This window comes from Hydractinia symbiolongicarpus, chromosome 13 (genome assembly GCF_029227915.1).
Source record: "Hydractinia symbiolongicarpus strain clone_291-10 chromosome 13, HSymV2.1, whole genome shotgun sequence".
NCBI classification, from domain to species: Eukaryota; Metazoa; Cnidaria; class Hydrozoa; order Anthoathecata; family Hydractiniidae; genus Hydractinia; species Hydractinia symbiolongicarpus.
In genome coordinates, this window is record NC_079887.1 from 14865824 (window position 1) to 14892152 (window position 26329).

Genomic DNA, 26329 nt, shown 5'->3' on the forward strand with positions numbered 1-26329 from the left:
ATGAGACGAATATGGTTTACAAGAATATCCAGACTAAAATTTAAAAGCAATAGGCCTGTTATTATGCCTTGTTAAAAATGCGATTTTCCTATAGTGTATAAAGTAACTCGAATACCGGTTTACTCGAGCTTTTATTAGCTCGAACTGTTTTTTACGGTCCCTTGGACTTCCTTAACATTTCATTATAAAAACTACTCATTAACTCAAATCCCGGATAAATTGAACATTCGTTTTTTGAGCCATATTTTGTTCCCCCTTAAGTTAATTTACCTTTTTAGTGTGTTGTAGAAAACTAATGTTAGAAAAATGAATACTGGTATGTAATGTAGCCAGAAATTTTGAAAAAGCTGATCTTAAATGCTTCTCTTTGCAAAGGATCCACGCCCCTGAGTTTTTCCCAGAAAGAACCACTGTGAATGATATCGTCTCTGCTGATGATTCTGTCATCAACACCGAGCCAGTAATGACTGATGACGAGATCCTGTCGACGTCTTTGATGAAGAACATCCTGCAGAAGCAGACGCAGATGATGATGCTTCAAATGAGCCAATTCACCCGCAGTCTAATGATGTGCATCAAGCTCTGGAGTTACTCCGGGGGTATGTGTTGTTTAGTGAAAACGGAGTCTGTCTTCACAAATACATCAACCTAATAAGTCGAGTTGTTGAACAAGAACTATCAACAAGGTTAAATCCAACCGACATACGAAATTTCTTTCAGGAAAACTTACTAGATTGTAACATTTGTAAATTTTATAGAGTCTGTAGAAAAAATCGCCTTAACTCGATCTAATATCTCAATTTTGTCTAAGTTCAAATTAACGAGGGCTTCGCTTGAGTCAAACATTCGTTAAGTCGAACTGTTTTCCCTGGTCCTTTGGAGGTTCGAGTTACCGGGAGTTAACTGTAGTATTTAAAAGAGGCTCCGCCATATTTCAAATTTGAACTCTCTAGATTGACTCACTCCGAACCAAAGCATAAACTTTACAAGGTACAAAACTATGATCGCAATCAACCAACACAGAACATTTTCACGTGCGCAAATTAATTAGAAAAGACCACTTCTTAGCAAAAAAGTCCCCACTTCGACTTCACGATACCTTCTACCGTTTCAAGCGTCCAATGAATCAAAATTATGTCCAACTAACTTTCTAGGAAAAGTCGACCAGTCATTACTTTGATTTGGGCCAGGGAGAGGGGGGGGGGGGGGGGTAGGGTAGAAGGGCTATTTCCGACGGATGGCAGTGGTGGCGTCAAATTCTATCCTGGGAAAATGTCGAATTCCAGAGGGACTTTTGGGCCTAACTGCCCCTCTGCACCAACACAAAATGAAAAGTTCTCTTTCGTTCTCTTTATTTGTCATCAATGCGCAGGTTATGTTTTGTTTACTCTTAATCCAAAACCTAAGTTGTATCATTTGATTTAGATATATATTCTTTGTGATGTTTGGAAATCCCCATTTACTAAAGGGATTTATATTCGTCTTGCTTGCTCCACGACTATGGAATGGTGGTGTGTTACACTGTGTCTGTTATTTAGCAATTACCTAGAAGAAAAATGTACCTAAAGATTATTTTCTAAATATATTGTGCTGGTTTTAATTTTAGCAGACAATACAGGAATTGAAGGTAGTAGTTTAGTTAGCTACCTAGCTAGCTACTAGCTAAGGTAGCTAATTTCTAGGTTTCTCTTTCCCCTTGGGGTGATTCCAATATGATGGGTGAGTAAATGTTACCATAGCATAACCCCAGGGACTAAACGCCAGCTATGTGAGAGCAATGGGGGAGATGGCATATTGTGTGGGTCATTTCGAGCCATAGCCTATGTTGGAAATAAGCAGGATATATCCCTTAATATTTGTAAAAGGCTATATAGCTAAATGATTTCTTGTGATATTATTTGTTTACTTAACAGCGATAAGCTCTTTGGCTTTGGCATTTGCGAGCAGGAAAGACAATGCTAGGATTTAGTGAAGAGAGGTGTTTTCCTGTAGATTTGTTCTCATGGAAACATAGTTTGAGACTTTAAACTATTATCAAGTGTAGATTGATGACTTTTGATTTATTTACATTCATTTAAAGTGCCAACAATGCCCTTTTGGGACGAAATTGACTCAAAATAATTTCTCTTCACCTTGCAGCCCTATCTTTTTTCCTGTCAGGCAGATACCAGAGCTGAAAAAGTTTACCGCTGAAAAGGAATTCATCAATAGTCATGTCAGATATGCACATCTCCATGTATATATGCGATGCAGTATATAATATATAGTCTGTAATGTTGAAACTTTTTTAAGAAAAAAATCCTTGCTCTTTACCCTCCAGTTGCTAAGCTTCCCTTATTTCAGAAGTTTATTCAAAGCTTGCTAGAAACGAAGCCATAGCCTCTGTTGGAAATAAGCTGGATATATCCCTTAATGTTTGTAAGGCTATATATAGCTAATAACCTCTGTTGGAAAGGTCAGAGGTCAGCTGCTTTTTGCTCCATGGTCGACCATTTCTTTCTACCACTGTTCTGATCCAGGTCGGGGACGGGAATGAAAATTATATTTTTATGAAAATAGTTGTGCCAGAGTTGAAAAGATAGATGCATCTTATATCAATCTAACACAAAAATTAAACAAACAAAAAATGTTGAAACACAATGACAACAAATGTTTTATGTATGCAGTACTATCAGCGCTTCATCAACAATCAAAGGGACCACAAGAACAAAAAAATATATACAAGGTACACATTTAAAATCTAACCACAGTGGACATCTCAAATAAATAGTTGTGTGAGATATTTTCAGTTAAGCATTGGTTCTAAAAACATACAGAGGCCTGAAAGAGACAAATGATATTGAGCGCAAAAGAAAGATCAAAACCGAAATACAATTTACTGAATAAAACACTGCAAAAATGCCAACCAGAGCTCTTGTTTTCTCAATTCAGTTTTGTAGGAGAAACTTTTCACATTTTGAAGTATCCTGACCAATTGCACGAAACCCTGTAGCGGGGAATTTCCTATGTCCTGTTTTTATTAATATAAAACAACTGGTTAACTGAGACCAGGCTGAGACTAACCCTCTAGTCATAACCCTAACCCTAAAATTCACAAAGTATATACAACCATTATAAAATTTATTGAATAAACAAAAAACCAACCAGATATACTCCAATATATATAATGTACAAACATGAGTGCTTACTCTCTTTCAGCCTCTATAATACTTTTTCTATCTTCAATTACGCTAGTCTCCTCGTCAATCATCTTGACATGGTGGAATTAAATTATAAAAAAGCATTTTCTGTTGATTTTTAATACTTTTTGGTAAACCAAGTCAACAACCACAAAGACACAGATATGTCTCTATGTCAACAACCACAGCTATGTCTACCACTAATATCAAATCAAACAACAGTTGTGTCCTTTTGTATCCAACCTTTCATCAGCAATAACGTCATAAACAATAATCAGAGCCTCACAACCTACCAATTTCCTACTAAAGAACCCAATAACTTCAAATAGCTTATCACCGAGTTGCACTAAAAATACACAATCATCAGTCAAAAACCACTTCTTTTGCAAATTAATCTTAATCCCCCCCTTTACGGATGACACATGCTTGCTTCAACAAATACGCACCCTTAGCAGAACCCTTAAAATTGAAATTTTGTTATGCCTTCAATTAAACTGCCGACGTGAGATGCATTTTAACTGATTTGGGTCGGCAATAGTTCTTTGTAGTGAAATTTTTCAGCTGGCAAAAACTTTCGTTATTCATCTTTTATTGGGGCTAGACCTCTTATAAATTTAATGTATTGATCTCATAAGACATTAACAAATCGAAACGGAGTACAAGTCCCATTGACATACCTTCCCAATAAAGTTTGTTAAGTTAATAGTTCACTGCCAACTGGCTTTTTATGCTTCCAAATTAACTCATTAGGTTAGCGCATCATTAAGTTGTAATCACAGAAGTCGCCAGTGACATGCTTAAAAAATGCTTGTCACAAGCAAAACTGTGCAGGAGGCTCAATTGTTAAAGTCTTTGCAGAAAATCTCTCCCAACAAAATCGAGGGCAGGGCTTACTTACTGCCTGGTGTGTCTTGTGGGAGCAAGAACTTCTGGACTTCTTTTTTATACAATATACAATTTTTTCAATTATTATTACAAATCGAACGGCACCACGGTATTTCTGTAGCTTGAATGATTTTAGTGATAACGGCCTAACTTACTGAAAATCGAGTGTCTAATAATTCTTCAGTCACAATGAGATAGAGTAGCTCAAACAATACCACAATTGTTGTTTTTTAAAAATTTTACAAAATCACATGGGTAATTTTTTGCTGACGCAACTACGGTATCTTGTATTTTACGTTGGCAATTAAGTCAGGAGTGCTGAATGCTGACGCAAATTTTAAGGGTTGTAGCAACACAGACTGTACCTTTATGATTCATATCAACAATGTTATAAAAAAAATCGATTGTCTAGCTGAATTCTAGAGAGAACCAGTTGTAATGCTTACACTATGAAGATGACTAGTTGTACCCCATCTATTCCACTACCTCTTTAAGGAGCAGCACAAGAAGACACCGTTGAGGTAAACGCTGGTCCCATCTTCACCTTCAACGATTTAGAAGGTGTATTAAAAGATTTAGAGGGTATATTAAAACCAAAATTAAAATTTTTCTAAACAGGACTAGTAGGCTAGCGTATTATAATTGGTTATGATTTTGCTTGTCCATGTCATATAGCAAGGTAATTACATTCCTCATTAAATAAACACAATCTACAATTTTTCGGGCATTATCCACCCTTTTTTAAGTATCGCAAAATTTATTCTGTGACATTACTTGAAAAAGGGTATTATATGAGACCTAAACATTGTTTACATTGTTGCTCTGTTTTTTATAATTTATGCATGTATTTAGTATTTGTTAATATTTGTTTTTTATAATATATTTAAAAAACTGACAAATTACTTTTAGACATACAGTCAATAATATTATGAGATGTTCTGTAATGATGTCTGTGCATTTTCTTTGAAGAACAATAACTTTGAGTTTATTATAGAAAATTATGTCTGAAGTGCAAGTGCCCAGTGATGCTGTGGATTGTAAAACTATAGAAGCAACAGATCTTATTTCAGCAAATGTGAACCAAGAAAAAGTTGACTTTGATGATGTTGAGAAAAATGATGATAAAACCAATGTTACCTGTAGTGAGGAACAAAGTAATACAAATGCCGAAAAACTTTTAGACGAATATCATTATGTAAAGTCTGGTGAATATACGTCAGAAATGTTCAAAGTTGTTGTTCAAAACTTGCCTCAACGTATTTCTTATGGTGTAAGTTTACTTTATGTTTTATTGTGCAAATAATTATGAAAATGGATATTAAAGTAATCTTGCAATCCTTTTAATATAAATAAAAGAACTTTTTACTTCATTTAGCATTTTTCTTTAGAGGTTTCGTCAAACTATTTTAAACATTCTGGGGTTTATACCAAAGAAAGTAAAATACAATCCAAGAAATAACTATGCATTCCTGGCTTTTAAGTATGTTATTGTTTCGTTGTTGTGATTAATGAAAAGTTTTGTTCTGTTTTGGCTTTTATGTTTTTTTCAAAAAAAATGTATATATAAATTATCTTCATGTTTTTATTTGTGTTTTTATAATGTCATGCAAATTTTTTGTTTAGAGATGAGAGTGACAGACAAGTATGTATAAAATACTTTATCAAATACTGTTTATTGTTAGCAAGACAAACAACTGAAATACAAGGCTTCAAAAAGTTGCCTAAAGGCTAAAATACACGGTAAGTTTAAACGGACCGTTTAAATGTAAGATAAAAAAACTTACCGTGCAAAGATGTACAACTTTTTTCGGTTTTATAAGTTTTTTTAAAAGCTGGACATGTTCAACTTTTGCTAAGTTTTTTATATTAAAATTAACAGAATGATTAATGAGCTATTGTTTAAACTAAAGATTTGAGCATATTTTTTTTTAATTTCTAATCATAACCGCTTTTTTTCTTTCAATATTTACCCTGCTTCTGCTATAACAATACCCGCAACGGAATATTTACGGGTTTTTTCTTTGGTATTCATTGTAAAAAGAGAGTTTTTTAAAAAAACCTATACATTTTATCTTAACGTGTAGACAGGTATATATTACTTGCAACGAAACTTATAAGTTTTTTTCTTACAACTATATAAACGGTCCATTTAAACTTACTGTGTATTTTAGCCTTAACATTGACTTATATACAAAGTATGCTGAGAACATTATTTAGTGACAAAAAATGCAGAATTTTTAATAAACATGCTTTAGGCCACTTTTAAAAGTTTTATTTACAAAACGTGCCCTAAGCCCAATTTTATTTGCTTACTCACAAATAGAAACAAAATTTTTAAAGGAATCATCATTATTTTGTTAGAAAGGAATGCAACTTTTGGATAATTACAAATGGAAGGAGAATACACTACACTGTAAAGTAAGTCCTATTTCTAAAGTTTGTTCCATATGCACAAAGTAGTCACACACAAAAAACCTTTTAAAGGGATCCTTCCATGCAAAAACAGATGAATGTGAATAAGCTCATAATAAGGAAACGATAAAAGAAAATATATTTCATTTCGTCTAATTCCTAATATTTCTCTATGTATTTAAAATTAAAAATAACAATTATACCCAAGAGTAAGATTTCACAACCGCCATTACAGCTTGTTTTGAATTCACTAGGAAATGTATTATACGTCTGCTACGTAACAACCAGAAACAAAGACAAGATATAAACAAACCTATGATTTATGCTTCACACACATTTTCTTTTTTTTTTGGAAAAAGTAAAACATTAACTTATGGAGATATCAGCACATCTTTAATCTTTCCTTTACACAACGGGACAGCAATGAAATGATGCAACCCCAGGGGACGAGGTTGAAGTTTTAACCGTTTTTACACATATATATATTGATAGTAAAACACCCTTTGCCTTTTTGATATGAGAGGGTGGATATCAAAAACAGTTCTATGGTGCAACCTCATTCCCAGGACTGTTTTGCGTTTTATATTTCAGGAGTTGGGACTCTTTGACTCAAAGTTGGTTGATTTTTGTGATTGCTTTTAAATGATGGATATCTCATTCTCTGGTGATATGAGATCTACAGGGTTGCACTATGAATCGAGAATTTAGCAGTAAGATTTCAAATAAAATTGGAAAAATCTTTAATCTTCTTTTAAAATAACTTTATAATTTTCCTCTTGAGAAATATTTTTGGTCATGTTTGTATATTTAACAAGAGGATAACACAGACTGTCATAATACTTAAATCAGGAAGGTTCCCTGAAGGAAAAGAAGAGGATGTAAGTTGAAAAGTACTTGAAAAATACTTCAGTCCTTCGCAGATTTGGAAAAAAAGTGTTATTATTTTGTTGTATAGGAAGGTTTCCTGAATTGTTTCATGGATCATAACTTTTGCATAAAAGGATCTCTTAAATTGGGAATTTTTCTGTCATGATTGTAGGATTTTTTCAAACCTAGAGCTAAACAAACAACAAGTCCTTTGGACCTCAGACATAAGTGTCTTAGCATCTGAATTATAGCAGCTCTTTCCTTTGCATCTTCCTATCTATTAGCTGCAATAATGTTCAATGGGTGAGTTAACACAGCATGTAAAATTAGAGTTTGAATTGGGAACAAAGCCCAATTCTCACACATTCAGACAGACAGAAAATAAAAACAACAGGCTGTGACAGTTAAATGAATGAATTGAATTAACTAACAACAGATTCTTATTTTATTTTTTTATTTATTTTTTTTTTTCTCGGCTTAACGTCCGTTTTCCATGCTAGCATGGGTTGGACGGGGTATATTAATGACCCTCTTCCAATCTGATCTAGACTGTGTTAGATCTAAACTCAACTTTCTCTCTATCAAGTCTGTCCTTATAACCTCCTGCCAAGTCTTTCTCGGTCTGCCTCTGGGCTTTGCCCCAGGAACTATCAAGTCTCTACACTTTCTTACCCAATTATCCTCCTCCATTCTTTCCAAGTGCCCCAGCCAATTCAATCTTCTTATCTGGATAACATCTTTAATTCTACAGAGACTTAGCCTGCTTCTTAGCTCATCTGAACTCTTTCTGTCTCTCAGACTGGCATTACACATCCACCTAACCATTCTCATATCATTCCTTTCTAAACGGTCAAGATCTTCCTGCTTCACTGCCCATGTCTCGCTACCGTACTGGGTGAAACTAAATCCAACAGAACATACAGTAAATCAAAAACTTTCAATAACTAACTTTTAACAAATACACACCAGCAAACCTGTTTTAAAAAAAATGTGGTAGTTTTTAGGAAACTTTTCATTGGGTGTGGCTAAACAAACTTCTCAGGGTGTGCTGTATCCGTTAATCTCTCATAATAGCTTAGCAAGCTGCCGGTGCTTGAATAGCATGCCTAACTACAGTGTGTGTGAGTGCATGTTCTTGCATGCCTTGCGTAAAAAAGCCCAAGTGTGTATTTTTTTTTAAAAAAGAAACATCATTTGTCATATATCTGAGTGAAATACACATCTGTTTATTGCACTCTTTGTATTTGTTCTTTATAAAATTTTAGAAAGCTGCTCCAGCAAAAGATCCTTTTGTAAGGGAAAATAAAAGAAAAGCTCAACAAAATCAAGGTGATGTTGAAGACACTTTTTTTAGCAAGAAAGTTATGTAGAAACTGCTGCGTAATGTTACCATATTATATAGTATACTGTATTGTTTAATATTCTTCTTAAAGAATGTGAAAGTGGCTCCAAAAAATCTAAAGTATCCGAAGAAGATGATGGTCTTTCTCCGGAAGAAAGGTTGATTGCTTTTTTCATTGTACAAAACCTTCCATCTAATGATCACTGTCTTCTGTAATACGAAAAAGAAATTAACGAGAGTAGTGAAGCCAAGGGGGTTAACTAAGAATAAAAATTTAACATTCACAAGGATAATTTAACATAGATACGCGAAACAGAAATCTAGCAAACAGTTCCCTCGAAAAAAGGAGATAAGGGAACTTCTGACATTTGAATCATTATATTGAAAAATCTAAGCTTAAATTATTAGACATTTAACAGCTTTTGAGATCAAAAAAAAGTATGCACAAATTTTTTAAAGTGTATCTATCTGCATTGTTTTTTCTTATTTAGATCTTTTTTTAAAAAGTATTTAACTTTTAGAGAATATTCCACGATTGCTTGCAAAGTTCAATTAAAGACTTTACTTCTACAATACATTTATATATGGTTTAAAAATCCTGGTTGTTTTTGCAATATTTTTGGTCTCTTTGGTCACTACTACTACTATTGCTTCAACAATCTTTCTTTTCCTGATTCAAAGAATCGAGCTTTGGCAAAGCAAAGTTTTCTTTGCATTGAATAAGAGCGAGTTATGGATTACATAAATCACAATGTTTTTTAGGATTTTACATGTTGTTTGTCCATATGCCAAATACACATATGAAGAACAGTTGGAGGTAAAATAGGAGATTTTTACATATATAATTTTTACTAATAAAATTCTAAGGCAGTTGATTTGGGTGTGTGTTCAACATTGTGATGTCCATGAGATTTCTATTTAAGTTACTCAACCAAAAAGGTTTATACTTTCGGAAACAATTTTCATGAGAAAAAAAAACACGACTTGCTAGCCTCCATTGCACATTGCATTTAAAAAAAAATATTTGTTTTTGTATTAGTTGAAAGAACGTGAGATGAGCGACTGCATCAGCAACTTGACTTTCAAAATGCGAAAAGAGGCAAGGGTAATTTATCATTGGCAGTTCTTATGCTTTTCTCAGTGGTGTTTTGTAAAAGTTGGTGAATTCTGATAAATTCAGACCTTGGTGTTATTATCTTACACACCATCTTCAGTTTAGCAATTGAAATAAAATGTAATGATGTGAAAGTATTGGCATTAATCTGAAAAAGAGGTTTCTTGAAATGGAATGGTCAAAAACGAGTAGGAAAAACAAAATTGTTCAAGGATGGGTAGAAAAGATGTGATAGGAATTAAAAGTGAACTGCAGCCTTTAGCATCATTTTTAGCAATAATTTTCTCAGATCAATCAATTAAGGTCTGTCATTGCCTGACGCTCTAGCAATGGAACCCTGTGTTTGAGGTCAATTATGAGTTAGATGTAGATAAAATGCTTTGCACTGAATTTTTCCTTTTTTAATAGAATCCAAAGTGGATGAGAGAAAGAGAGTAAGTACCATCAAATATTTACATTTTTTAATGTTATTTTTTTGTTAGGTGTATAAAATTTCCTTGTTTTTTCCCTTTAATGTTTCATATTTTTAGGCAGAAGTTGTGCTTGGACCTTTTACCAATAGAGAAATCAGTATGTAGATTTTTTAAATGGTTGTCACCAAACTAATGTTTTCTACTAAAAAAAATTGTTGCAAAATGTTTTATGCCAATTTTTTTTGTTTTAATAAACTTTGTGGTCTTAAACATATTGGCTAAAGTTGCAACAACTTTAGCCTGTATATATTAACTTTTTTTTTAAAGCCCATCATTGAATATTACCGCAACAAAGTCGAGTTTACAATCGGTGTTGGACCAGATGGCAAGGGTAAGTGTTTTTATTTTTTTCATTTGTGAATCTGTAAAGAATGTGAAATGATAAAACAGATCTAAAGAAGAAATCTGGGTCTCCATAGAGCACTTTGGTTACAAAATAAGATTGTTTAAACCCATATTATAATAGACATAAGAAGATATGCTCCTTTCCAATGTTTGTTGCTCTTGCTGAAACATGATTAATAAGTTAGACCAGGCTGGTAGAACATTTTATGAAAAAAATCTTCAATGTTCCCTAAGACACTTATTAAAAACAGGGAGTAACATTTTTTACTTAACTGTATGTTATATGCCAGTAGTATTAAAGGGCAACAACAACCACAAACTTTATCACAAAAACTCATCACTAAACTGAACAAAGTAGTCATAATTTCAAGGTTGCCACACCCCAAAACTTCTCAACGCTACTCAATTTTGAAAAATCTTAAAACTTCTTAAAGCAGATTTTTTAGCAGTGTTCCCCTTAAATCTCTTCAATTTTAGCAATGCTACATAACTACAGTATTAGTTTGTTCCTTGTTCATGTCATCACCTTTAAAAATGTCTACAAGAGTTGCAACCCTGAACCTTACATTTTAACCTTTTTTATTTAGATAATACCATTGGATTTCGACTCGGTTCATACAGAGGTAAAAATATCTTCTCAGCTATATCACTGGTAACGCTACAAGTAGTAATACAACAGTCAGTTTAAACAACTTTTCTTCTTCTTCTTTTTTTACTATTATTAAGTTTTTATTAACACTAAACAGTCACTGAATTTTATCCCTTATTTAGAAGGCAGTATGCTGATTGTTGAACCAGTAAAATGTATCAACAGCACAAAGGAGTCAATTGCAATAGCTAAAGTAAATCTTTTTTTTTTGTTCTGCTCTGAATTTTTAGGATTGAATGCAACTTTTAGATGGCGATTTCACTGAGCTATTTATAGTTAGGACGTTCACTGTCTTTTGTAATAACAACACTTGGTGTGTATTATGTAAATTCATTCCTGACGCATTTAATGTTTTAATTATCATTATAGGAGTTTCAAACATATTTACAAAGTCTTCCGCATCCTTCATACAACTTAGCCACACACATTGGGTAAGTTCACTTAAACTTCTTAACTCTTAAACTTCTTCTTTAATGTCAGAAAGTCAGATAAGGAACATATCAATTTGAGCACATAAAAATTTACAAAATAAAATTAAAAGGCTAGTCAATATTTCGTGAGGATGTAATTTGTTGTTTATAAACAACACCATTCTCTTACTTGTAATTATGTATTAGCATGTATTTCGTTTCTCTCACATCAACTTATCTTTTTGTATAACAAGCATTATTTATGTCACTTCTTTTATTGCGCTGTATTTTTTTGTAGATTTTGGCAGCAACTAACTGTTAGAACATGCACAACTGGAAATATTATGTTGATCATCCAAGTTAATTCATCTTACCTTGAAAAAGTGAGTACAGAACTATTTTTCTTTACTTTTGCTATCAATGTTTTTGATTATGTGCTTTTCTTGATGAAACACAGCAGCTTACTAGTATGGTGAGTACATGAACATGGGAAACATTTAGAAAAAGTTGCTTGGATAATGTAAATGTTTTGATCTAGTGTTATTAGAAGTTTTTTCACACTTCTCAATCTCTTTTCCATTTTCTTTTGCACCACAGGAAAAGTATGATGCATTAGTTTCCGATATAATAAGACATGTTGCTTCAGCTGAAAGAGTTACCAAAGTTTCTTCCATCTACATATCCTCCTCAACCCAAAAGTATGTTTGATTTTATGGTAGCATTGAGCAAACTTTAATAGTTTTTAAAAGTCCTTGTGCTGTCTTGATTGGAAATGCTTGTATAAGTTTAACGAATAACATTCTCAAACTTTTTGATTTTTTCTAGAAATAACAATATTGATACATTTGATCTTGTTTATGGGGACACGGTAGGGTAACTATTACTTCAATTTAAAACATATCTCCCACTTTTAAACAAGTTCATTTCATACTCAAAAGTTTTCTACAAATTTGTATATCTTTTCCAAATTTTTTGTTAACAGTTCCTAACATTTTGGACTTTAAAGATCACTAATTATGCATGACATCATCAAGTAGCTCTGAGTGAGGCATTGTAATTAGCAGTTTTACTAAAAGGGGTCTTGAGTTATAAATGTTTTTCACTATTTAACTTGGCATATTAAACATTTTGCATACATTTTTAATTTAGTAATTAAAATTATGATTGATGACGACAATTATTTGTTTTGGAGCTACTTCATGATGTCATAATTTTGGGTAATTAGTGAAACTTTTGCAAAAAAATAAAACATTCATAGACAAATTTTAAACTTTTTCATATGAAATCAATTTGTTTTTAACAGGTATAAGCTTTAATACAACTACAGAGTCTGTATAAAATTATTTTTTTTCGATTATATCCTGACTTCTGGTTGATTTTACTACAATTTTTAGGAGGGTGGAAGTGGTGAATATAAGCTAATATTCATGTTTAAAAGCAACATTGATATGTGTATTTTGATAATTGTTTATTTTTATAAAGAGTGCTTTATTGTTGATTGATGGCTATTTTGTTGGGATTTGCCATGCACAACTTTAAATATACGTGACTCATAAGTAACTAAACTAAAAAAGCATTCATGTACGATATTCCTTTTTTTTGTTTTTAATATTTTGTTTGTTTTGTTTTTTACTAATTTTGAATTTTTATGTCATAGCATGTTACTGAGAAGTTACTTGGGCTGCAATTTCGAATTTCACCAAACGCTTTTTTCCAAGGTAACAATCATTTAAGTTATTAATTACAGTCAAGCCTGTGGTAGTAACCACCTTTATCTGATGGTCAACTCCCACCTAGCAAATTCAGTGAATTCAGCTCTATAAAAAGACCATTTTGACTGTGCCATCACTGGAATATGTGAAAGTGAAAATGTGTAATATTGACTTGTTCATCTTATATTTAAGTAAACACTCCTGCTGCAGAGATACTTTACAAAATAGTTAGAGACTGGTGTGATATTGACCAAGACGACTCATGTGTGTTAGGTATGTTTTACCATTTAGCTGCTCTAGATAGGATAACATGGGCTTACATCGTGCAGGTGATTTCCCCACTGGGTATGTGCCATGCTATACAAAATTATGTTCCAATTTTTTTTATTCTGCAATGTTACTCAAATTTGCATGTTTTTTAAATTCAAATCCTGCAAGCAGGCTGGGATAAGTAAATGAATAAATAAATAATTAAATGATGTGAAACAAAATTTAAGAATGCTACAGCTATCTCTGCAGCATGTACATAGCATCTGACAATATGGCAGTTGTTTCTTTAAAAATGAAATGAATAACGTGAATCAAAGCTTCTTAACATTTGATTAAATGTAACTAAAACGTCAAAAATACTCCACTGTTGGATAATATACTGTTATATTAAAATGTTGTTGACTAAATTCTGAGAACAAGGATACTTTTATCATTTTTAAACTTTATTGAAAACTTGGCTTTGAAAAGCACACAGGATATTGTTTGTAATTTTTGACCAAAAAAATCATGATTAATTTGTTTTTAATCAATATTATGCAATTGTTTTTACTGCATTGTTAAAACAGGAGGTGAACTAGCAGTAACTAGTAATTGCACAGACTTTTCCTTTTTTTCGTAGATGTGTGTTGTGGTACAGGTACAATTGGTTTATGTGTAGCAAATGTAAGTGAGTTTTACTTAAAGTTGTGAAGTGCTGAATGGCGCTAATATCTTCCTGGCTATTGTTTTTCATAGTTCCTTGAAAAATGTTATCAATTCAAATTTAGGTTTAAGAGTATTAAAATTCAGCAATTTGTGTTTTACACATTCTGACTGTTCTTGATGTTGTACTGTCAAATACTAAACCTTAGAGAGACTAAGTGTTTTGTATATTTTAAAATGCAACCTTAATACTGATCATTATTAACTGATAGCTATTTTCAACCGGTTTATATGGGAAATTCGCAGCGCTGATTGGTTAAAAAGCCTTAACCACAGGCTTTATGCAGCATGATATAATTTTTAACCTCATAACAACCATAATGGTAGCTATAAATGTAAACTAAGTCATCTAGAAAGGGAATAACACTTTTCTCGATATTACAGCTTTTGAATATTATTTTTGTTGATTTAAATTAAATTCTTCACAAAAAAAGTTCAAGTTATTTTTTATGTGAATCAAAGCAAAAAGATGATTTCAGCTAAGTCACTTACATTTTTAGTTGAACTTTGTTGTTTGTTGTTATATTTCATATTTGTTTCTATCTTCATGTTGTTGCTGTTCAAAATATTGTTGATATTTTTAAAGTATCATTTTAATGGGTTTGTGGAACCAGCATGGTTCTAAAAACCCATTAGTATCGTTACTTTAGTGCTATACAAAGTGCTATTCAAACCTCAAAAAAATTAAGCCGTAAACCAATGCAGTCGTCAGGATATTTCATACTAATGACACAAGCTGACCATTTGACAAAACCTTATGTTGTGGAGATATGGGCACTTACATAAATTCTTACATTAGTATGCAGCTATGGTAAGTTAAGGTCAATTTAAGGTAACCTTGTGCATTATAATCACACCTTATGCATACTATAATCATACCTCAACTTATTATGGCTCCTACTAATGCAACACTCCCTTTACATGGACACACATAGGCATCATCAGCTAAAGACATTCCTAGTCTTTAGTTGCTGGGTCTTTTTTGACCAGTGCTGATTCAAACATGTCTTATTTCAGAATACATCTTTACCTGTTATTGGTGTCGAAATTTCAAAGCAAGCTGTGGAAGATGCTAAACACAACGCTACAGTTAATGGTAAGCAATTTAGATTATGAAGTAATTTTTGGTGAACCAACCTTTTAGTCTGTCTTTCGCAACAACCTTTTAAAACATGGTCAATTATCATAAAAACATTTTACAATATTGTCAGTCAGTCGTTACTTTGTTTGTAAAACCAGGGATGTGCATATTCAGTGTCTGACTATACCTATGTGTTTTTTCTTTGTAGGTATTGAAAACGCACGGTTTGTGTGCGGTCCTGCAGAAAAAGTACTTCAGGATGAAATTAGAAAAATCCACAAAAAACACATCATTGCAATTGTGGACCCTCCCAGAGCTGGTTTACGTATGATTGATTTAGTGTTCACTTTCTTAGTACTTTTGTTTATATGTGTGTGCTTGCGTTTTTTGTTATTGCTAATTATTGTTTAATTACTTGCTTATTTTTCCATTTTTCCATTTTTACATTTTTATATTTTCTTCTTTTATTATTTTTTATTTTAGACAGGACAGTTCTTCAATTACTGAGAGCATGTACAGCTATCACAAAAGTCATATATGTTTCTTGCAGTGTGAAGCAAGCGACAGATAATTTTATTTCGTAAGCCATTTCAACCTTTAATTTAAGGAACACACATTTAAGGGCGGTGCCTGTAATTGTGGTATCAGTGTTGCATTTATTGTCAAAAATAAAACAGGAAATTGGCTTGGTAGTTTTAAGGAAATATACAGCAATAAAACGCGGTCACCATATTTGAATAGACACCCATTTTATTAGGAGACTTGTTAGAATGTTTAAGCGTTATAGCGGGCACTACTTATCGTGTCTTTACGGAATTGTTTTTAGGTTATTGAAATTTAACTTTGCGATATTTGCATGTTTAAATTGGAAAACACTACCACACGTTAATTAATAAACGTAAAATCGATTGGAGCAGAGATGAGTTCTTTTTACATTGTAATCTAGTACATACTATAGCTTTCAAGTAATATTTTGCAGAAGTATAAATTTCGGTTTATTCTCTCCCCTGTTGAACAAGAATGATTGAAAGTCGGTGTTGTAAACATTGAATAAGGTCAATTTTGCCTTATTTGTTACTTAGTTTTCCTTTTGATTGTATGTGATTATGATCCGTTTTTTGGATATGAACATTTTTTTAGTCTTTGTCGACCAGCTAGCAAAAGGTTTCACGGCATTCCTTTCAAGACTAATCGGGCTGTTCCAGTAGATCTCTTTCCTCAAACACCACACTGCGAATTGGTTGTAGAATTGGAGCGTATCACAGAAAGATCGAAAAGCAATTCTGATACAGAAGATGTAAAACCAATAAAGGAGGTTGAGACGGATGAGAAAGAAGTACAGGAGGGTATAACATTTACAGAAAAAGAAATCAATGATTAACACACCTTGTTTTTCCTCTCCAGCATATGATTTTGTTTGTTTTTTTACGTGTCGGATTTAATGAAACTGATGCCTTCAAGAAACACAAAGAAATATTTTCGGGTGTTTTGTTTGCTGTTCAAATAAGAGTCAATAAAAAGTGCAACGTAAAATTAAAAGGACTTCCTATCTAAAAATGTTTAGTTGGTGTAAATTAGCCAGTATAAACATGTACTATGTAGAAAATATCAAAGTTTAGTAAAGAGCCCTGCACCAATTGCTGTTTAAATGCTGTAAAAAATTCAAGTGCAAAATCCCCTGCATTTAAAAGAAATTAAGTGCACGAGGTAATAACGTTTCCTAAGAACTTAGTAATTTGTATGTTTTGTTCATTTGGGGACAAGAGTTGCATATGTTCGAAATAGTCAACATATCTTACATCTTTCTTACAGCTTTCACGGTTAGATACATGGTCAGACTCTCAACACTCAGCACAACAGTAACTCTATTAGTTTTTAGCCGAAGTGGCCATGATCTCTCAGTTTTTAAATCGACAAGTGTGCGACACATTGCATTTCTGTTTGTTTTGTAATCAGAGTGAGCGATTTTTTCATCTGTCTTCAGGCCAAAAAAATGGTCATCGTGCTCAAAACTTCAGAGTTAATTTAAAATCAGTTTTCTAAAGCTAACTATTTTTTAATACAGGAAAAGTTGTTAAGGATTTTAAAAATATTCTTTACTGAGCGTGTGTTTTTGCTATAAAAGTTTGTTTCGATACTGAGAGAACCTGATTGGAGCTTTATAATAATTTAACATATTAGTATTCTTATAAATTTCATATTGTGGACGGAGCATTATAACTAAATTTTATTAACGCCTTCATGTGACGAGAAAGGTTTGTCAAAGCAGATAATGCTTCATCAATAGCTTCCAACAGGCTTCTTTTAAAAATGATTTCAAGCGCGTGTGTAGGGTAATGGCAGGCATGCGTGTGAAAGTTTTTCACATTTTTGTCACGAATTAACTCGTTTTTCTTGTGAATAAACATGATTTGAAATTATAAACAATAAACTTAAAAATTCGCGCAGAAAAAGCAGTTTCAGCTTTAGGGTATCCCGTATACCTTGCGCTGTTTTTAAACAATTCTGAAAACTAAGACTGTGTGCTTGTACTTCATGTTGAACCCATTTGGCTCTTATCTTACGGAAATATTAATTTGATGTAGTGGATATGACCATTAAAGGCGGTATTATTGTCACTGTCTTCATATACCAAGCATAGCACATTTAAAGAGAAAAGATATGTCAATGTCTGTAGGCAATAAAAATGCAGAAAAAATTATGATAAATAACTTGGGTTTTTAAGGCTGCCAGAGTTGTTAAATAATTATTATTTTTTGCTTTGACTGGGATCCAAAAAGATTGATAATAAAAAGAGGTGAAAAAGGAGTATTGAAATCAGTACGTAGTTGTCTAAGACGATTGTGTGTCGTGTTTTAAAAATTGCTGTATCTAGTTAGTGCAATCTTCATTTAGTACACACATCCTAAAACAGTGATACATTATTTATGCAGTTTTGTTGATTTCAATGCTGTTCTGAGAAAATTTGCTTATGTTGATTAAAGCAACTGTTGATCTGATGAGATAGTGTAAATTACTGTGGTATAAGCAATTGGTCCCCATGACTATGCCGTTTGCTATCTTTAGAAATATAACTAACAACAATGATACAATGAATAAGTGATGGATGATGAGGTTGCTGAAGATAAAGTCCAGATCTGTGAAGGTCAAGTGGAACGACAGATTGTTGTGCAGGGTATGTTCTTTGTAGATTTTTTCTATCTCTGTTTTGAATAATGAAATTCATGCTTGCCACAGGAGACGTGACATCTTTAAGCTGACAGAATATCACACAAGCTATTCTATATATATGAAATAGACATACTACGTCTGTCTGTGTATAAGATTGTCAGAAAAGAAAGGGTTTACACACTGCAAACTATCATGAATAATAAAATTTCTTTATTATTTTTGTTTAGTTTTTTATAAATCCATAACATTTGCAGGTCTTAAATTATAATTATTTACCAAGACAACCTTTTCAGTTCCTTTTTGTTCTGTAATCAATGATTTTTCAGTAAAGAACATTTTAGTGCATTTGAGTTATAGAGGTTTTGCAACTACAGGGGCCTCTACTAGACAACTGTCTAAGGTACTTCTACTCTCATGCTGAATGTTAAAAAAGAAGGGATCAATTTGCATTTTCATCGCGTCTGGCATGACTCAGCAATTAAAGTCCTGACCTACAAATGGGTAACTTTTAAATGTCTACAGTTATTTGCTTTTTTGTTACTTATGGCACAACAATTTTTAATAAATTAGTACACCTTGTAAATACAAAAGTGTAAAATATTTTTTGTTTGTTGGAATGCCACATCATCCATTTATATGTACATGTGAATTCTGTGAGTTGAAAATAGTTTTGCACCAACCTTGGATGATCCCTAATTTAGTAACGTTTTTGCTTTTTTATGAGAACGGGTTGTTAGCCTGTGTATCTGTCGCACATATCCCGCCCATTATTACGTGCATCTTTAGCGTAAAGCAGTATTTCTGCTTAAATTTTAAACATTTTGTGAAATTGTATATGAATTTGAGATTCTATTTAAATTGTTAGCTATACCTGATTTTTATCAAATTGACCATCGTGTCAATTCCCTTTTGTGATCAGCCTAAATTTCAATTTTTCTAAAGTCAAAATAAATTTGGGAAGTAACTAATCAATGATTTACCGATTTGGTGGAGGCTGACATCTTTTATTAAAATTTACCCCAATGAGACATTTTAATAAAAAAAAAAAGGTTTGTTCATGTGTGTCATGTGTCACCTATTTCCAGATCTTGATGAAATAAATATAACTTCAATCAAGCATACAATATAACTTTCGTCACATATAAAACTACTACTTGTAATGTACAACGCCTGGGTTCCGAGTTAATTTTTTACACTTAGCTGATATGAATAAATATCCTGTGAGTGAACACAAAGAACACTCCTGGCATTGTTGATTAAAATGAAATGTGTATAAGGGGGGTGTAATGTAGTATAAATTTATAATCCATTTCTCAACAGCTCATTTCCATTTAAGCTTCTTAACAACTTTTTTTTCGTATTAGTAAATGGAGTAGTTCCTGATTGTAATCTACCTGCTGGCTGGATTGGTGTCAATCACAAATGTGGAGCGATTGTGTACTTGCATAAAGAGAGTCGTGTTGTGACATGGTCTAGACCTTACTGCATTGCAAAAGAAACCAGCTTACGGGTATTGATTATGCATATATCAGTAACAAAATTGTTGATTTTTGATTTTGATTTTTCCAGAATTTTGGCAAATTTTAAATGTGTCATTTCCTACCCATTTGTTATGTTCTTTCCAGAAACATGACATTCCACTACTTTCAATACCATGTTTACATCAAAAGAAAACAAAAGGCAAGCTTATAACTGGCGTCAAACGTAAATTGCCAGAGGAGGATTTAAAATTAAAATCTAAAATACAAAAATCAAATGTAACTGAAAGTGAAGAAATTTTGAACAGATTTGAGCAAATATCAAATGCAACAAGAGAAGATCTGATACAAAATACTGAAAGTTCTTCCAAGGAACTCATCACAAATTACAATCACAACTCTTCCGTACAAAATGTTAAAGATAATCTGGTACAGAAAGATAATCCTTCCAACCAAACCACCCTTGAGATAGTAGATTCGACAGAAGTACATACTTATTTGAGTAGTATTTTTGATTTTGAAGTTTTAAGCAACGATTATAGTACCAAACCTTTATATACGGATGCAAAATGTAAAAGCGTCCAACCGATAACATCAAAGAATGCTGGAAAAAAGAAGGATGGCATTAATGTGGACAGGAAATCTCCACTGCAAATATTGAACGAGTTTTGTCAAAAGAAGCTTAAAGCACCCATGAAATTCAATAATATTGACTCTGGCGTTTTGCAAGATTTTGTTGTTGAAGTTGAATTAAATAATTTAAAATATGGTATTGGAAAAGGCGATACGCAGAAGAGTGCGAAACAGGATGCTGCTTTACAGACAATCCGCATTTTAGATCAAAACTTAATACCAGAGAATGACAAAAAAAGTTATTTTGAGGTAAATTTAAATTTAAAGTAACGTCGCAGTTCTTCGCATTTTATGCTTTTTTTCATAAGAACGTTAAGGCTGCCAAAAATTAAGAATATCTTAAGAACGTTCTCAGCCCAAATTTTTTCAACTTGTGAACAAAATTATGTGAGGCTAGAACTACTAAGAAATAATTTTGCACCTTGTTTTTTCAGTAATAGCTATACACACGATAAGATAATTTCAACAGCATTTATTTCTTTTAATTCTATATTCGTTGCCATTTGTGAATTTGATCATATATTTCAGAAAAACACACAAAATAGAGAATTCGAGAATTGTAAAACAAAAAGCTTATCTAAATATTGACGTGCTCATAAAAAACGTGTACATCGCCTCCATGACATTCCATTTTTTATGTATTAACTAAAAAAACGCGTATAGATCCATCAAAACTGTGGCAAATCACTTTATTATACGTTCACTATACATGGTCAAAAAGTGAGTTTTCGTTAAACTTTGTTTTCAGTGTGTACACCCTTTTTGTTTTATCAGAACAATTTTATCAGAACACAAGCCTCAGCTTTGTCAAAAAATGCGAACAAAATAAGAAAAGTCTAGAAGGGCTCAAATCACTGGTTTCAAAATTAAGACTGAATTTTCCCATAAAATAGGAATAATGCACGATGTCAATATTCTTACAATTTTCTCTCAAGCTAAATTGTTTTTTGCTTACAATCGCTTGTTTCTTCTCGCTCACAGTAACTGCGGAATAGGATATATTTGACACCATTGATCATAAACATAAATAAAAAGCTGCATCAGCAAAAAAAACACCCAATTATCTTCACTCTATAACAGATAATGCAGTCATTCTATTACAGATAATGGATTCATTCTATTACTGATAATGGAGCTCTAAAGCAGAAAAAACGCAATGTTTACCTCTCTTTACATTTTTAATTCTTCATACTTGATGAAAATTTGCATTGTTCCAATATGCATTCAATTAGACGAAAGAATGATAATGCATTTTACATATTTTTCATTCCAAATATATTTTTACTTTGTACACCTTTTTTATTGGCAAATAAAGTTGACATATCACAACCTCCAAAGAAATTGACATACAACTTTGCAATAAAATTCTGCTGCGTATTCACAACAACAAAAACGTAAATCGAATACTATTAGACAAGGAATAAAAATAAACATAAGCAAATTTTTCTTTTCTCTTTTGATGGCATATTTATTCCAAATTGCACACTTATACTGTTGCTTGTAATTTAATTGTTAGTTGTTTGATGAGCTACCTATACAAGATCCTAGCATTTATCATACTATTAAAGACATGGAATCTCCATCGGAGCTGGAACAACCTTATTTTGTTTTATTTAAATTATTTAAAAGGTATGTAGTAAAGGTACTCGTGCTTAATTGTAGGGGGGGGGGGGTCAAATTGCACTTTTTCAAATTTTTCACCCCTAAAATCATTTTATAATGACCCCCCCCCCCCCCATTTTATTGAAATTTGAGAATGCGACCCACTTCCTTATTTTATTATCACTCCCCCACCCCCAAAATAATAAGTTTTTTGAATATCACAAAGCAGCATCTTTTCTTATAATCAAAACACAACTCTCTTTTGGAACAAATCTCAAGAACAAATACTATTTACAAGTGAAAAATACCCCGTAATACCCCTTAGGTCATTATAATATGACCCCCCCCCCTCACTTTAAGAAATGTTCCCCGGAATACCCACCCCCCTGCTTATTCGACCCCCCTACAATTAAGCCTAAAAGAGTATGTAGTTCTCGCTTTACAGGAATTGCTTTTGTTTTGTTTTGTTGAGATGCAGCGTTAAACTTTGTATTAATGTAATTATGTTGGTACCTAGGATTGAAGATAACTAACGTTAGAGAAATCGTATAGTTAGCATATAACTTTTTTTTTTATTCCAAATATGTACACAAATATGTTTTGATTTTGTATCCATATACCTTTCTATCGTTACACCAGACAAAATCTTGTTTAGTTAGGATTAAATCGATGATTCCCACAATTTTATATTAGGCATTATTCTGATTTGCAAGAAAGCGATATCTATTTCGTAGTCACAGAGGTTCGTAAGAAGCGATATCAATATGAAATGAGATATCAACATTACACTGCAGTGGTAAGATGTTTTTTATGCAATTTCAAAATTGCAACATATTTTGCCTAGAGGTATTTTTAAAATCATTATTTTTCGATTGCTTTCTTATTACCTTTACCTGGAGCAATTTTCTTGTGTTTCAATATTTCTGGTGAACTGTAAGATTTGTAGATGCTGTTCTTTCTTTTTTGAACAACTAAGAATGTGCCATGGAGATGTTAATGTGCGATGGAGGTGTTGTTTTACAACCAATTAGAATGTGCAATAGAGGTGTTATTTCACAATCAGTTAGAATGCGCGATTGTGGTGTTGTTTTAACAATCAGTTAGAATGTGCGATGGAGGCGTTGGTTTACAATCAGTTAGAATGTGCGATTGTGGTGTTGTATTAACAATCAGTTAGAATGTGCGATGGAGGCGTTCGTTTACAATCAGTTAGAATGTGCGATGGAGGCGTTGGTTTACAATCAGTTAGAATGTGCGATGGAGGCGTTGGTTTACAATCAGTTAGAATGTGCGATGGAGGTGTTGTTTTAACAATCAGTTAGAATGTGCGATGGAGGCGTTCGTTTACAATCAGTTAGAATGTGCGATGGAGGCGTTGGTTTACAATCAGTTAGAATGTGCGATGGAGGCGTTGGTTTACAATCAGTTAGAATGTGCGATGGAGGTGTTGTTTTAACAATCAGTTAGAATGTGCGATGGAGGCGTTGGTTTACAATCAGTTAGAATGTGCGATGGAGGCGTTCGTTTACAATCAGTTAGAATGTGCGATGGAGGCGTTGGTTTACAATCAGTTAGAATGTGCGATGGAGGCGTTGGTTTACAATCAGTTAGAATGTGCGATTGTGGTGTTGTATTAACAATCAGTTAGAATGTGCGATGGAGGCGTTCGTTTACAATCAGTTAGAATGTGCGATGGAGGCGTTGGTTTACAATCAGTTAGAATGTGCGATGGAGGCGTTGGTTTACAATCAGTTAGAATGTGCGATGGAGGTGTTGTTTTAACAATCAGTTAGAATGTGCGATGGAGGCGTTCGTTTACAATCAGTTAGAATGTGCGATGGAGGCGTTGGTTTACAATCAGTTAGAATGTGCGATGGAGGCGTTGGTTTACAATCAGTTAGAATGTGCGATGGAGGTGTTGTTTTAACAATCAGTTAGAATGTGCGATGGAGGCGTTGGTTTACAATCAGTTAGAATGTGCGATGGAGGCGTTGGTTTACAATCAGTTAGAATGTGCGATGGAGGCGTTGGTTTACAATCAGTTAGAATGTGCGATGGAGGTGTTGTTTTAACAATCAGTTAGAATGTGCGATGGAGGCGTTGGTTTACAATCAGTTAGAATGTGCGATGGAGGCGTTGGTTTACAATCAGTTAGAATGTGCGATGGAGGCGTTGTTTTAACAATCAGTTAGAATGTGCGATGGAGGCGTTGGTTTACAATCAGTTAGAATGTGCGATGGAGATATTTCACAACCGATTAGAATGTGGGGTGAAGGTGTGGGTTAACAGCCGCATCAACGCATTTTTTAAACGCTATGACGGAGCGTTGTTTTCACTATTTCGCCAGACATTTTTCCTGCGATCGGCACAAAATACTTCCAAATAACTGCCCCATGTCTGTTTGTGTGGTATTGCCAACATAACATAATCCTTGTACACATTTTTAAAAAAATTTACACCCTATTCTTTTCCCTCCACTTTACCCAACGAAGGAAACAAAAACAAAAAAGTTTTTACCATTGCCACTTCCCTGCATTTGAAAGTACATTTTTCCGCAAAATGGCCCTCACTATGTTGTCAAAAGCTTTTTTCATACCATTCCTCTCTCTCTATCAAACTATGAACGCAATTATGTACTATTTTGTGTTGTTTTCTATCTTACACATCTATAATTTGTATTTTAAATATTTTTATTTGTTAGGGAACTTGTAGAAAAAGAAAGCACGCTAAAAATCTTGCGTCACAAAATATTATACAGGTATAAGTGTTTTATGATTATTCTTGTGTGTGATGTATTCCGAGTGTTTATAGTTGTTAAATAGATTTCAAAAGAAAGTGAAAACCCCTTACCTTTAACCAACTATACTTTTGCTTTGTTTTTACGTTGTAATGTGCTGTCATGTGTATGCCGGTCGACAGTTTATAACCAGGTAGCTGTCATAAATGTCACATTAGCTAACTTACATAGATACATGTACTGTTGACAATATATTGTTTCAACATCTCCATGTTTAGCAAATGTATCCAACTCTGAAACATTGGGGCTCCGTCATCCGGTTGAGTAATGCTTATTTGCCGATTACCAATAAAGTATGTATGACGCCATATTGGATTTATCTTGTTTGTAATTATAAATTTTTACAGAATTACCTAACTATAAATAGGGATTAAATTCGTGATAATATAGAAAGTGAAGAAATTTATTGTTTTTTGTTCCACAATTACGCTTGGTTAGTTTTACAGGAAGCAAAGTAACTCAAACTGTAGTGTTTTTTTATCTGTTTTTTGATGTTTTCATTTTTGCTTTTGCATGTTTGCATGAGTGGATTTTAAAGAAAATATTGATTTTTTAAAACTTGTCTAAAATTGGCAAACATTAGGACATTAGAATTTATACAATCGCTACAAAAATTACCAAAAGTTAATTATGTTATGCTATTAGTATAAACTAATGAAATAAATACTTTTAAAATAAACAATTCTCGTATATAAACCTAACCAGGTAAAGACTAAACAGTTGTAAGGTTTTCACATCAGTTACCTAACCATGCTTGTTGCGAGGTATAAGATCGATTATTGTTTAAAATAGTATACTGAGATAACAAGATTAAAGAATATCCCTTCTTTTATCAAGCTGCTACCATTTTATCAATGTTTGTTTTGCAGGAGATTAAAATTCAAGATAGAAAAATTGAAGTAAACCGAAGTGAAGCATTAATTAATGCTCTGAAGACTGAAATGAGGAAGATGACATAATTTTTTATGAGTTAGATGTTTTAACGTTTTACGCGATTATTTATTTTTGAAATTAGTTTTATTTACTGTATATTATATATTTTGTATCGGTTGGTCAATGCGAATGTCCAGAAAACGGTAAAAAATCAACTCTAAGTATGTTAATTTTACTATTAAAGTATATGTTTTATGACAACCTCTTTCCACATTAACACTGTTCTCTTTTTACTAGATATGAATGTGTGTTTCTGTCGATTTCGTTTGAAAAT

General features: G+C 32.8%; 2 protein-coding genes across 5 annotated transcripts; both read left to right on the forward strand.

Moving 5' to 3' along the window:
• Nucleotides 1-1310: 1310 nt before the first annotated feature.
• Nucleotides 1311-17290, forward strand: LOC130624143 (tRNA (uracil-5-)-methyltransferase homolog A-like). 4 transcript variants are annotated; one of them, XM_057439709.1, is made up of 25 exons: nucleotides 1311-1627; nucleotides 5059-5334; nucleotides 5453-5544; nucleotides 5688-5706; nucleotides 6426-6482; nucleotides 8609-8672; nucleotides 8777-8843; nucleotides 9448-9502; nucleotides 9725-9790; nucleotides 10208-10233; nucleotides 10330-10369; nucleotides 10540-10603; nucleotides 11205-11240; nucleotides 11389-11459; nucleotides 11636-11697; nucleotides 11975-12059; nucleotides 12274-12374; nucleotides 12502-12544; nucleotides 13334-13394; nucleotides 13581-13661; nucleotides 14278-14321; nucleotides 15378-15456; nucleotides 15650-15766; nucleotides 15925-16021; nucleotides 16582-17290. In XM_057439709.1, the coding sequence occupies exons 2-25, from the start codon at nucleotides 5065-5067 to the stop codon at nucleotides 16820-16822; spliced, it is 1938 nt and encodes a 645-aa protein (XP_057295692.1). In that variant the 5' UTR covers nucleotides 1311-1627; nucleotides 5059-5064; the 3' UTR covers nucleotides 16823-17290. The 4 variants fall into 4 exon arrangements, with proteins under 4 accessions (XP_057295692.1, XP_057295693.1, XP_057295691.1 ...); XM_057439710.1 differs by lacking the exon at nucleotides 1311-1627 and having other exon boundaries at nucleotides 4744-5334; nucleotides 9725-9784; XM_057439708.1 differs by lacking the exon at nucleotides 1311-1627 and having other exon boundaries at nucleotides 4747-5334.
• Nucleotides 17291-18358: 1068 nt separating this feature from the next.
• Nucleotides 18359-26216, forward strand: LOC130624145 (microprocessor complex subunit DGCR8-like). The gene is made up of 8 exons (XM_057439712.1): nucleotides 18359-18616; nucleotides 19977-20122; nucleotides 20238-20972; nucleotides 22240-22352; nucleotides 23019-23121; nucleotides 25027-25083; nucleotides 25341-25415; nucleotides 25992-26216. Exons 1-8 carry the CDS (start codon nucleotides 18544-18546, stop codon nucleotides 26079-26081), a joined length of 1392 nt encoding a protein of 463 aa, XP_057295695.1. The 5' UTR covers nucleotides 18359-18543; the 3' UTR covers nucleotides 26082-26216.
• Nucleotides 26217-26329: the final 113 nt, after the last annotated feature.